We start from the raw sequence: 11,777 nt of genomic DNA, 5'->3' as shown, positions 1-11,777 counted from the left end.
AGATGATCGAAGGGAGAATTCAGACAGCAAGCAGAGGTGGGTTCCATGTAGTCGTGCACGGATCAATGGAAAATGGATACAATTGGTTATGTGTGTAGGCCAGATTTTTCACTGACCCTACAATTTGATGCAACAAACGAAAATGGACAGGAACAGGATCTGCTCCATATTTTGTGGCTCGGTTCATAAATGGTCCAACACAGATCCATCATTAAAAACAAGAATGGTTATGTTCATGGGTTGACAGAAATGAACGGTATCCTATCCATTATTATGGATCCACATAATAAATAGCACACAGACAATCAATTTTGTGGCAAATAATGAAATCGCTGGTAAAAAATAAAATAATTAAATTACATTTCCGCAACAGAAAGCCCAAGAAAATTGACTGCATATGCTGAATGCCACAGTTTTTTCAGGCTTTAGATGTATATGTAGCATATTGCCAGTAATGTCACAAGTAGTAATGACACAATATATTGTAGTAATGACACAACTCCGTTAAACATAGCCTTAGAGCTCACACGACAATAAACAGTGTGTATCAATACAGCTTTTGGCCTGCTTTCGTGGTCACTATATACCCCTGTGGTTCTACCAGATAAGAATATTGATCGCCATAGGGTTTTGCGATGATCTAAGCTCATTTTAGTAGAACTGGATGTGATCTTGCAGTTATAATATGACCACATTCTAAACAAGCCTAAGATGTGAACATTCACACTTCATTATCATGATATTGGAGAGAATGACTACAATATCATTCATGGTGTGGCAAAGCCTTGAGTTTTCAGATCACACACACTACACAAGTAATAGGTTTCACGTTTTTTGGAGTTTATTACATAAGTAGGGACCAAATAAAACACTAAACAGTCACCAAAATTATCCAATGTGGATGTACAAGTCTGCAGATAGCAGCAGAAGAATGGGCTGCAGCCCCTCTCATTTAGTGCACTTGAACAGTAAGCAGTGGGCTGACAGTTTTAGGATGTGTTCACATGGGGCAGCTTTGTTGCATATACTATATACTCTAACAAAAATACAATCAGGGAGCATTCACACGGAGTTTACGCTCCGCTCATTCTAGACATAAACTTGTTCAGAGTGAGCGGCGTAAAAAACAGATCCCATTGACTTCAATGGGTGCCGGCATACGCGCGCTCCCCATTGAAATCAATGGGAGGCTTTTTTACCTATTGCTTTCAATGTGATACGCGCGCCAATGGATCTGTTTTTTACGCCGCTCACTCTGAACGAGTTTACGTTCAGAATGAGCGAGTGTAAACTCCGTGTGAAGGCTCCCTTATACACCAAGAGGGAGTTGTTGGAATTGAATGAAACTTTCTATGTGAAAGGTGCCAGCTGTGCCTGGATGGAGGACAAAGAAACTGGGAGCTTTTTGTGACTGTCATTGGATGAAATGATCCTCTCTACTGGTGATCTGGAGCCTGTTCGTACAGTGTGCGCACCCTCACATAACCAGTGCTCCCAACATCTCACGTCTAGGTCAGGAGAACCTAGATGGCAGGCAATAGCCAAAATTACCATCCCACTTCTCTAATGATGTGTCCCCTCTCAAATCCTGTCAACTGGGCAAAAGGTCTTTGAGTGTGTTGTAGAACCATGTCTATGAGTAAACAATTACTCAAGAAGTACACTACCAAAAAGTAGCACCCGAGAGCCTTTTTTAGGGTAGTAGAGGAAGCACTTAGACCCAGTATCTAGTCAGACCACACCTGTAATCAGTTACTTACCTACCTAGATCTGACAAATATATGACATGCTAAGCTTTGTAGTAATCCAACAACTCTACACGGGTGCATTCATTATTTTGTCAATTAGTTATTTCTGCGACTGGATTGTTTCTGCAGCATGTGTATAGATTTCTGCAAGGTCCATTTAGATGTTGCTATTATTTCTGCAATCAATGTGCCCCATGGAAACAAACCCTTAAGAGGTAGTTGATTATTTTAGGTGTTATTTTATTGGTGTAGTCAAATGATGTCTTTTTGCCCCAACTCTTCAAAACCATGACTGCACAGTACAGTGTGAACACACCCTTAGGCAACCTTTTCTTCATGCCCTACCGGGGGAGATAAGCTGATCCTCACTGGACTCCCTCTATTAGCTATAGATGACAGTCCCGTCAAGTATGCCTCTGCTCTACCGCATGTCACCTAAACATTGGTGTCCCTTCAGCAGGACGGACAAGTTGTAAAGGCAGTGGAAACTTGTCAACCCTTCAAATGTGAAATATTACACAGCTTGGACTTAGACTTTTAAATTTATGATCAAAACTCCTTGGCAATAACGTGAGGCTGCAATATCCTTACGACACCTGAGAAATGTTCTTCAGCATTACCGAAGGCTTGAAGGCAGCATGGCAGTGGGCACTCAGAACCACATGTTACTACTCCAGTCTTAAACATATCTAGTAGCTTCATCCCTCCTACATGCCGGCATCTGCTAGAAGTGCATGCTTAAGTTATCTTTTTGCTCTCAATTTTAATGTTCACGGTCCATTCATGATTTTCCTGCCGCTTTAGTGAGAGAATCCAGAAGTTGAAAATAATGGTATTTGATGTCATACTCCATGTCATACCAGTAATTCACTGTGTAAGGAAAAAGATAACATACAGTATTGTATTATACAGCAACACTCAACCTTTCAAAGTAACAAAAATTATTCCTAGAATATCTAGTTACTCCACAGGGACAGGAAGCCCTCTCTCAACACAACTAAATTGTTGGACAACTTTTGATTTTCTGGCAGTATTTGTGTTATTAATAGATTTTGCAATATAGTTTATTAAGAAATTTTGGTTTCATTCTTTTTCACCCCCCTATCAGTATGTCTTAGGAGTATGGGAGGAAACCTACGCAAACACAGGGAGAACATACAAACTCCATGCAAATGTTGTATTTGGCAGGATTCAAAACCAGGACTCCAGCGCTGCAAGGCTGCAGTGCTAACCACTAGAGATGAGCGAACACTGTTCGGATTAGCCGTTCCGAACAGCACGCTCCCATAGAAATGAATGGTGCTTCCATTCATTTCTATGGGAGCATGCTGTTCGGAACGGCTGAGTCGAACAGTGTTCCCTCATCTCTACTAAGCACTGAGCTGTCAAATTTTGGTTCCTTTCTGTGAAATCCTGCATCGCTATTCTTTCCCTGGCTTCTGTATTGAGAGCCGTTCCAGCCACTCACTGAGCAATTGTGTATGGAGTCCAGTCTTGGAGTGCGGGCTGTGTAAAATGTAGAGAAAATGAGGGAAGGATCACTTATATCTCGGGCGTTCTATAACGTACTTTTGTTCTCCATTCACAATGATATTCAGTAAGAGGCAGGAAATTCTCTCAATACAGAACAAGGGGAAGAGTGAAAACATGCAGGATTTCACAAAAATGATCCAAAATTTGTTAATAAAGTAAATTACAAAATTAATTAACACAAATACTGCCAGAAAATAAAATTTCCAAGAAACACTAGTTACGCTTTAAGATCCCATTTCTACAGCTCATGTAATCCTTTACGGTGATGAAATATGATTTTGGAAAGCATACACAATATCTCACCTGCTATACAGCCATGTGACTGGCGGACATGATGAAACCAAAGAGAAGGGAGATACAGCATTTCCCCAGCCTTCACAGTGACATGCAGAGGCCGTGTATTACCATATGCTGGATATAGACTTAGATCTGGCTCCAGTGGGTCAACAGGAATCCATGGTACCTATGGAAAAGCAAGACAGCAGTCAGCCATCAAGCTGCTATACGAGAATATAAATGTCAAAGGGGTTATCCGGTTTCTAACCTGCGAGGGTCCGACACCCAGGACCCCCACTGATCAGCGATACGTAAAACAGCATGGTTTGTGGTATTGCTTACATACCATGAATGCGCTGCTCACTTCTAGTAGAAACTGGTGAGTAGGTACTGCAGCGCTGCCCAAGATTCTATGGACCTTCATAAATATTGGGTGTTTCCAGAAGCATCTCAATTTGCAACAAATATATACATTTTAGGCACAAAACATGTGGACAAAAAATGTAACTTACACACTGTAAGGAACAAATATTTGGTGCAGGCATCAAAAATCCTAGAATTTCTAATGCACTTGAGGAGACAAATATGTTCCGCACAACAGGAATTTTTGGCACACAAAATAAATTGTCGAAAACTCATAAGTTTACACAATGTTAAACTTGGTATACTCTGCATGAGAAATTTTTTTCTTTCTTTTATAAATGCGCAATAAAGTTGGACTATAAAACTACACTGAATCTGTTGCACATTTTTCAAAACTGCCAAGCTGGTTGTATTTTTCTGTTGTTTCTGGTGCATGCTGTTCATAAAGACGTCAAATGCTGTGTAGCAGAAATTCTGGCGTAAATGTAGTTAGAAAAGTGTTGAACTTCTATTGTTGATGTTTCTTTTCAAAGGCAATCTCTAATAGCCTAGGGTGTAGGTCTCCAAACATTTGCTCACTGTGAGCTACATTCATGTTTGACTGCTGGCCATGAGCCACATTCAGATAAGTAAATTGTTAGAAAAATTATGAGATGACAAACATTGGCAGATACTGTACTGTAGTTACACCATAGAAATTAGCACTACAAAGAGGTTTGGATACATATTTAATATTGCCAGTATTTGTACCATAACTGAGGACTTCCCTCAGTGGATCCTGAATTACAGGTTGGGAACCATTGGCCTTGGTGTTACTTCTTTACCCTTTTATTAGAGAGTAAAGATGGAGATGCAAATATTGGGTCTAATGGTACGGAGCCCTCTATGACTTACCCCCTCTGCAGACTCCTCCTCTATAACCTCAAATGTCCCATCTTCATTAACTTTATATGTGGCTGGCTGGTACATTTCTAAAAGACAATGAGAAGGCTAGTAAGCAGCATGTTAGTGTTTATTATGAGGCAGATCAGCAGTCCATCAATGCACACAAGACCACCGAAGACGCACTCTGTACCAGCAGTAATACCACTGAAAACATGTCAGAAATGCTCTCAGCACTGTGGTTGTAAAATAGGACAAAAAATGGAATATATGCTTTCACAAAGAAAAAAAGATCATCATCCTTCATATATCTATTAAAATTTATTATATAATGCGAAAATTAGTTGATACAGAGAATTTCTATGTAGGTTGACATATTTAGGCCAGACCTACCATACGGTATAAAAGGACGGTCACTTGGTGGGTGAAGAATAAAATGCTTCTCTCCTGAAATGACGCAGTACAGGTTCTCATAATGATCTTTGTGCACTGTAAGAAATTGACAGCACCTCAGCTGCAGAATCACTTTAAGGAAATAGGTACAGATATATTACTTATGTCAAAAAATTACAACTTGGACGATCCATTTTTTGGGGCTTTCTTTAACAGAAATCAATGAGCAGATGGATGGAAATATATAGCATTTTTGTGAATTAGAAGTAAAATCAAAAAATAACTTGACACTGCTCAGGGTGCATTCATTATGTTATACTCATGGTTGCTCATAGAGCTTAATGTATATTGATCAGTGCTATCTTATTGTGGGCTAGGTTTGGATGCTCATCACAATTAATTGAATAATTTACTTTGTGTACTGCTAGCGACATGTCATTTAACCAATCAGTTGAGCTGACTTTTGGTTGCTTTGCCATTAATTGTCGAGACTTGTGTGGTCTACCATAGAATAACTATACTACTGCAAGTTATAGCAGCACCCAAAAGGGAATTTAGAGAGAACTGTGTTGGTACATCCCATGGTAGTACAGTAGCAGAGCAGATGGCAGGACACAATCCAACCTTATAGCAGAGTAGGAGTGATAACTACAGGGCTAGCAGTGAGGGCCTGTGGCAATAGCAATGAAGTCTGAGACAGAAACTGCATAGAGAGCTCAGAAGACCAGTGAGCTATATATAGGAGCTGGAGGGCCCGGACTGAGGAAGGACTGCCCAGCCTCACAAGCTATGGGCAGGGGGAAAATCAGGGCCTGAGGTGCTTCTACTTACATATATTTGCTGGCTTCAATGGAGGAGAGGACTTAAGGGTAAAGATGGATTTCTCTGGCTGCTTGCTGCCTCTGCTAGTAGCCAATTGCTTGGGTTTGACCTTCTGTAACCCCCAAACCCCGTACATCATCTTTAGGAAGCTTTAGGGTTGGGGCTGCTTTCTCCGGTTACTTGCTCCCCTCATTGGAGAGAAGGACTGTGTCTGCTGTGACAATGCTACTATAGTGTGTGGTAAAGCTATAATATAAACCTTCTAGTAGATTACTATGAATATCTGTGTGCATGCAGCTTGTGAGTGGATAACAAAAAAGCACACAGTGAATGCTTATGCTACAGTGAATCCCTTTAACTGCACATGTACATACTCACAGGATGTTATTGCAGCAGATTCTCCCAACCAGAAATTCACAGCATCAGGATGCTTCCCTGTTCCAATAAGAGAACAAACACCTTTAGTCAGCGCTCAAAATAAAGACAAGGAAAACACAAATCATTTCCCTTGCTGAAAGTTTAGTGTCTTCAGATTAGAACACAATCATAGAAAACATGTACAAAAATAAATAAATAAATCACATGTAAAGTGAGTCTTATGGGATGCAAAAAGTTCAGGCCATTGTTAGTTCTTCATTAACTGATAAGTTTGTGTCTGCGTTCATCAACAAACCCAATGTCAAAGCAGAAGAATCTCCACTAAGCAAACTAGACGAGGAAAGCATTTTACCCATAGATTGTAAGCTCTTGCGAGCAGGGCCCTCAGTCCCATTGTGTGAAATGACGTTCTTTGTTATGTATCTGTATGTATTTGAACCCTACAAATTGTACAGCGCTGCAGAATATGTTGGCGCTATATAAATAAAATGTATTATTATTATTACCCAGTGCCTCACTCATCCATGGAATATGGCTCTCCACATCTCCAAGCAGTTCAGGAAACTCTTCTGTCAGGTTGGAACACTGTTTCTGGATGTAGAAGACCCCTGGAGGAGTTGTTCTCTTCTCTATAATATCCAGAAAATCTACAAACTTCATTCTTCTTTCTTCTGGCATAACAAACCTGTTGTCGTACACTGCATCTGCATAGCCATTGGGGGTGACGGCTACACTTACAGCGGTGGATCCTATGCGTTTCCTTTATGTAAAGAGAAATACAAGTCAGTATGGATCTTTGTCTATATCTGCACTGCATCAACATACTTACGGCTTCCACAGTCATTATTACTTAGTGAGTTGTTTCTACATTGGTTTTTTTTAAAATGTAGATTGTGAGCCCCATATAGGGATCACGATGTACATATTTTTTTTAATCTTTTCATTTAAGTATGTCTTTGTAGAATGGGAGGAAATCCAGGCAAACACGGGGAGAACATACAAACTCCTTGCAGATGTTGTTCCTGGGGGGATTCGACTCCAGGACTCAGGTGCTGCAAGGCTGAAGTGCTAACCACTGAGCCACCGTGTTGCCCCGAGTCGTTTCTACATTGTGCAGTGTATAACATATATGTTGACAGATCTGTTTGAGGTTATTAAGTATTTTTAGTCAGGACAGGATTTGTGGCTGTACAGCTGTATAATATAAATGTGTTATGGCCAAGCCTTACTCTGGTGAACTGCGTGAAGTGTGGCTGCTATGCCTGTAAGGGTAAGTTCACACAGATTTTTTTGTAGGCGGATTTGTGATGCAGAATCCACCTCAAAAATCGCCACCCAACTCAACTCAGAAAATAAGGGAGACAAGCAGATTTTTTCCCCTTGGCCAACCTCTTTAACATTTCCTATCTGTACTTGAACTTTAATACAAATAATAACATTGACTCTCTATATTTATCTGAAACTGGGAAAAAAGACAGTCTGTAATGGAGCTGTCTATTCCTGCTTCAACTGTGTCTGCAAGAGGCTGTAACTCAACTACAAATCACATTTTAAAGCAAAGATTCTCTGTTTTGATACAAGGTACAGATCACATATTAAGGTGTTATCTACCCTGAGATACAATAGTTTGTGGCAAGGATGTACCTCATGTGTTACTGGATACGATTGCAGTGACCATGGCGTGTCATTCATCAGTGATTCCAGGGTCACTATAGTAGACCGCAGTGATCTCAGCTCTACTGGCACTGACTACCCGGGTACAGAAGGTGTTGGCCAGGACTGATTTATAATACTGCCAATACTATAACTACACAAAAGAGTTGAAACATCTCCTATACCTGAAATATATCAGAACTACAGCTCCCATACCGGAGATAATCTAACGTCCACTTGTGCAGTGCTGGCCAGTGGTTAAAGGCATTTCTTATAATACATGGTTTGTTTGGACACAGCCATTCTCTATGAAATTGCAGAGGAGAGGGCGGCTCTTCTAGATATGAGACACGGTCGGTTCCATGTAGGTCTAAAAAGAAAACAACAAGTGTCACTTGTATGCCTTACCCTCTCACATATATATTTATATTATGTATGTATGGGTAGAAACGAGAAAACTCCTTTAAACATAGTCCCTTGTGTGAATGGAGCAGTGTACACGTGAAACCTTCACTGTATTCATTTCTATGGGACTGACAGAGCAATGTACTCAACTATGTCAATCAGTCTCCTAGAAGGGGATGTGCTGTACTGCCTTCTATGTTGGTCTGGACCACTGGAGTACCACAACAACAGAGCGGCAGACAGGTAAAACAGCAGTGTCACATAGTGATGACTATAATGGGGTCCGCCAGATGTTTGTTGTTTTATAACTGAAATCGACAGAAGAAAGTCCTCTGTACAGAACATTTTCCTCTGCTGATTTTCAGGTGGACATTGTGATGGAGTCCAGTGCAAATGTGACCATAGCCTTAAAGGGGTTGTCCAGGCAAAAATAGACTTTTTAACATTTAAATAAGCCGGGGGCAGCAGAAAAAAAAATCATACTCACCTGTCCCCGATGCTAAGGTTTCCTCTCAATGTCCCAGTTCCTGTGCTCCAGCGGCATCTCCCTTGTCCTCTTCCAGAGTTCTGCTGAAGCCGCTGATTGGCCTCAGTGGTCATGTGACTGTTGAGGCAAATCTGCAGTCTCCGGAAGAGGAGCCTTGATGTCACAGGCAGTGACAATGCAGGCCCTTCGCTGATCAGCCTCAGCGGAACTCCGGAAGAAGCCGCCGGAACAGAAGAACCAGGACGCACAGGAGTACACTGGAGCATCGGGGACAGGAAAATATGTTTTTTTTTTCTCACTGTCCCCTGCTGATTTAAGCATTAAAAGGGTTGTCCATTTTTTTCCTGGACATCAGCTTTAATATGCTGTGATGTTACAGTGTACACAGTAAACATTGTGTGTGCACTGACCCCGACGTGTGACATCAGAGTGGGCATGATCCCTGTGCTGGTACAAGAGCTTAAGCATGGTGCGCTCCCCTAGACCATTACACAGAGGTGCACACCTTCTGACTATCTAGCACAGACTCTCTTACTGGACTTTGCTTATACGCAGATAACATGCCGCTCCTGCCAACAATCCATGATCATGGAAATCCTCGCTCAGTGCTGCAGCAGTAACAGGCTACGACCTTTTTCAGAGACCAATCTGAAGGGCCCCTTCCCAAGAGCTTGAGCTACAGTACGTGTGCTGCTCAATCCACATCAGGTCACCATCACTCTGCAAGTGACAGCATATTAAAGAGTAATTGGAAAGGGGGACTAAAGTGGGAACCCCCATTACATGAAACTAGTCTGACAGCCTGAATCCGTCGCTAGGGGGAGCCCACTGCACATATATTCATCCAGCCCCTATGTAAATGAATGGCAGCACTATACGTCCATATGCAGCCAGCGCCCCCTAGTGACGTCTTCTAGGAGCCTTTGAAGGAGAGAGTACACATATTGTATGATTAACAAGCGAGCTGCACCTAATCTGCCCGCAGCATTTACTGTACACAAGTGGCCAACCCTTTCCTTATACTCACCCCGGACCTCCTCGGAGAAGTCCCGCAGACACCTCAGTACTGCACCCCCTGCCGCAGCCATGCTCCTGTCCACCCTGCGCTCTCTACCACGTGATGTATCAGCGAGCACTGCGCTCGCCTGCACCAGACTACTGCGGGCTGTGAGTGCTGCACATCACGACAGCGACATCTACCGGCCTCTCCTAGTGTTACACTCTCCATAAGCAGAGACCATGATTACTGCAATAAAATGCGAATAAAAACAGTACAGACAACACAAAGTAACTGCTAAAATATTCAATTACTTACCTGATCTGCAGCTACACTTTAGGATGTGTATAAAATAAGCTAATGCTTCAATAGTTCATGGTGGGACTATTAAGAGATTATTTTATCTTATTTGTAAGGCTCTATTCTCACTAGATACAATTGTCAGATGTACCATAGTTACAGCCATCCTGTAACTAAATGTAATTAAACCATGACAAAACCCAATATATAAAAGGGGGAGGGGATTTACCCTGTCTCCAGTTTTCTGGAAGAGATAAAATAATCCTTTAATAATCCCACCACCATAGAGAAATTTAGTGTGTTACAGCAGCATGGATAATACAGATAATATATTACAAGAAAGAACACATACAAGCTCATAGCAGATAAAAAAAGATAATAGGAGTTAACTAAAAAGCAAAGAAGAAGATCTCAGGTGACTATACATATGGCACATCTCAGGCCAATGACCCTTTTCTGCATCAATTATATCCTACAAAAGAGTCACAATGCCTCTGCCTAATAACTTTACCACACCCCACACAAGAAAACTGGCTACAGTTATATCTGAAATCTACGCCAATCCCTGACAGGTGTATAGCTCATTTCTGGCACAGAGTATTGTGTTGTATACCTGGATTATTAGAGTGTATTCACACAGAGAAAAATGGCGCTGAATTTTGTGTGGAATCCGTGTCAGATTCAGCGCTGAAAAAAAAGAGACTCCTATTGACTTCAATGGGTTCCTTTTTCTGCTAGTGAACACCCCCTTTCATAGTTTTCATTCCCAATAATCACCTATAAAATCACTGGGACTAACAGGGGCCTAGGCTTACAAATTAAGTATAAATAATAGAAGACTAGGGAGGCTGATCCCACCAAGATGTTATATTAACCATACACTCCTACAATAAAAGGTGCAGTACCAGTTCCTTTTAGCATAGGACGTTACAACTAGTACTGGAGTGAACCCTAGCCATACTGAAAAAAATGTAACGGGACTCTGTAATTGGGAGAAGTCATTTTTAGCTAAGCACATACTTGCAGAGCCTTTAGAATGGCTATGCCACACATACCTTTTGTATTTAAATCGCCTTAGTAGTTTCTGAATGAGACGATTTTATTCAGATGCTAATTAGCCTTCTCTGTGCCCCTGGAAGTCTCATCGAGCACCGTCTGCTATTTTCTATGTGTGTGAGAACAGAGAGATGAGTCCTCAGCATCAGTAGCCTCTCTGCTTTCACACACATAGAGAATAGCAGAGACAGTGCTCGATGAGCCTTCTGGGTGCTCACTGGAGGCTAATAAGCATATGAATAAAAATGGGCTCATTCAAAAACTACTGAGACAATTTACATACAAAAGGTAGGTGTGGAATAGCCTTTCTAAAGGCTCTGCAAGGATGTGATTAGTTAAAAATGACTTCTCCCAGTGATAAAGCCCCTTTAAGTTCTTTGGTGTTAGATATGTTGTGTAATACTGAGGCTCCTTGCTATATAGTACTGGCACTGTATTACAGACCCTTACAGAATGCACCTGTAATATGACATTGTTCTATAGA

General features: G+C 41.4%; 1 protein-coding gene across 3 annotated transcripts; it reads right to left on the bottom strand.

The window, feature by feature from the left end:
• Nucleotides 1-1,229: 1,229 nt before the first annotated feature.
• On the bottom strand, nucleotides 1,230-10,036 carry JMJD7 (jumonji domain containing 7). 3 transcript variants are annotated; one of them, XM_075282830.1, is made up of 8 exons: nucleotides 9,968-10,036; nucleotides 8,265-8,418; nucleotides 6,902-7,155; nucleotides 6,396-6,452; nucleotides 5,196-5,291; nucleotides 4,815-4,891; nucleotides 3,585-3,744; nucleotides 1,230-2,618 (listed from the first exon to the last, which is right to left on the bottom strand). In XM_075282830.1, exons 1-8 carry the CDS (start codon nucleotides 10,026-10,028, stop codon nucleotides 2,530-2,532), a joined length of 948 nt encoding a protein of 315 aa, XP_075138931.1. In that variant the 5' UTR covers nucleotides 10,029-10,036; the 3' UTR covers nucleotides 1,230-2,529. The 3 variants fall into 3 exon arrangements, with proteins under 3 accessions (XP_075138931.1, XP_075138932.1, XP_075138933.1); XM_075282831.1 differs by lacking the exon at nucleotides 9,968-10,036 and adding an exon at nucleotides 9,351-9,414; XM_075282832.1 differs by lacking the exon at nucleotides 9,968-10,036 and having other exon boundaries at nucleotides 8,234-8,378.
• Nucleotides 10,037-11,777: the final 1,741 nt, after the last annotated feature.

The sequence above is a fragment of the Leptodactylus fuscus genome, chromosome 7 (assembly GCF_031893055.1).
Source record: "Leptodactylus fuscus isolate aLepFus1 chromosome 7, aLepFus1.hap2, whole genome shotgun sequence".
NCBI lineage: Eukaryota > Metazoa > Chordata > Amphibia > Anura > Leptodactylidae > Leptodactylus > Leptodactylus fuscus.
Note: the sequence above shows the minus strand (reverse complement) of the source record. Positions and strands in the feature narration are given on the sequence as shown.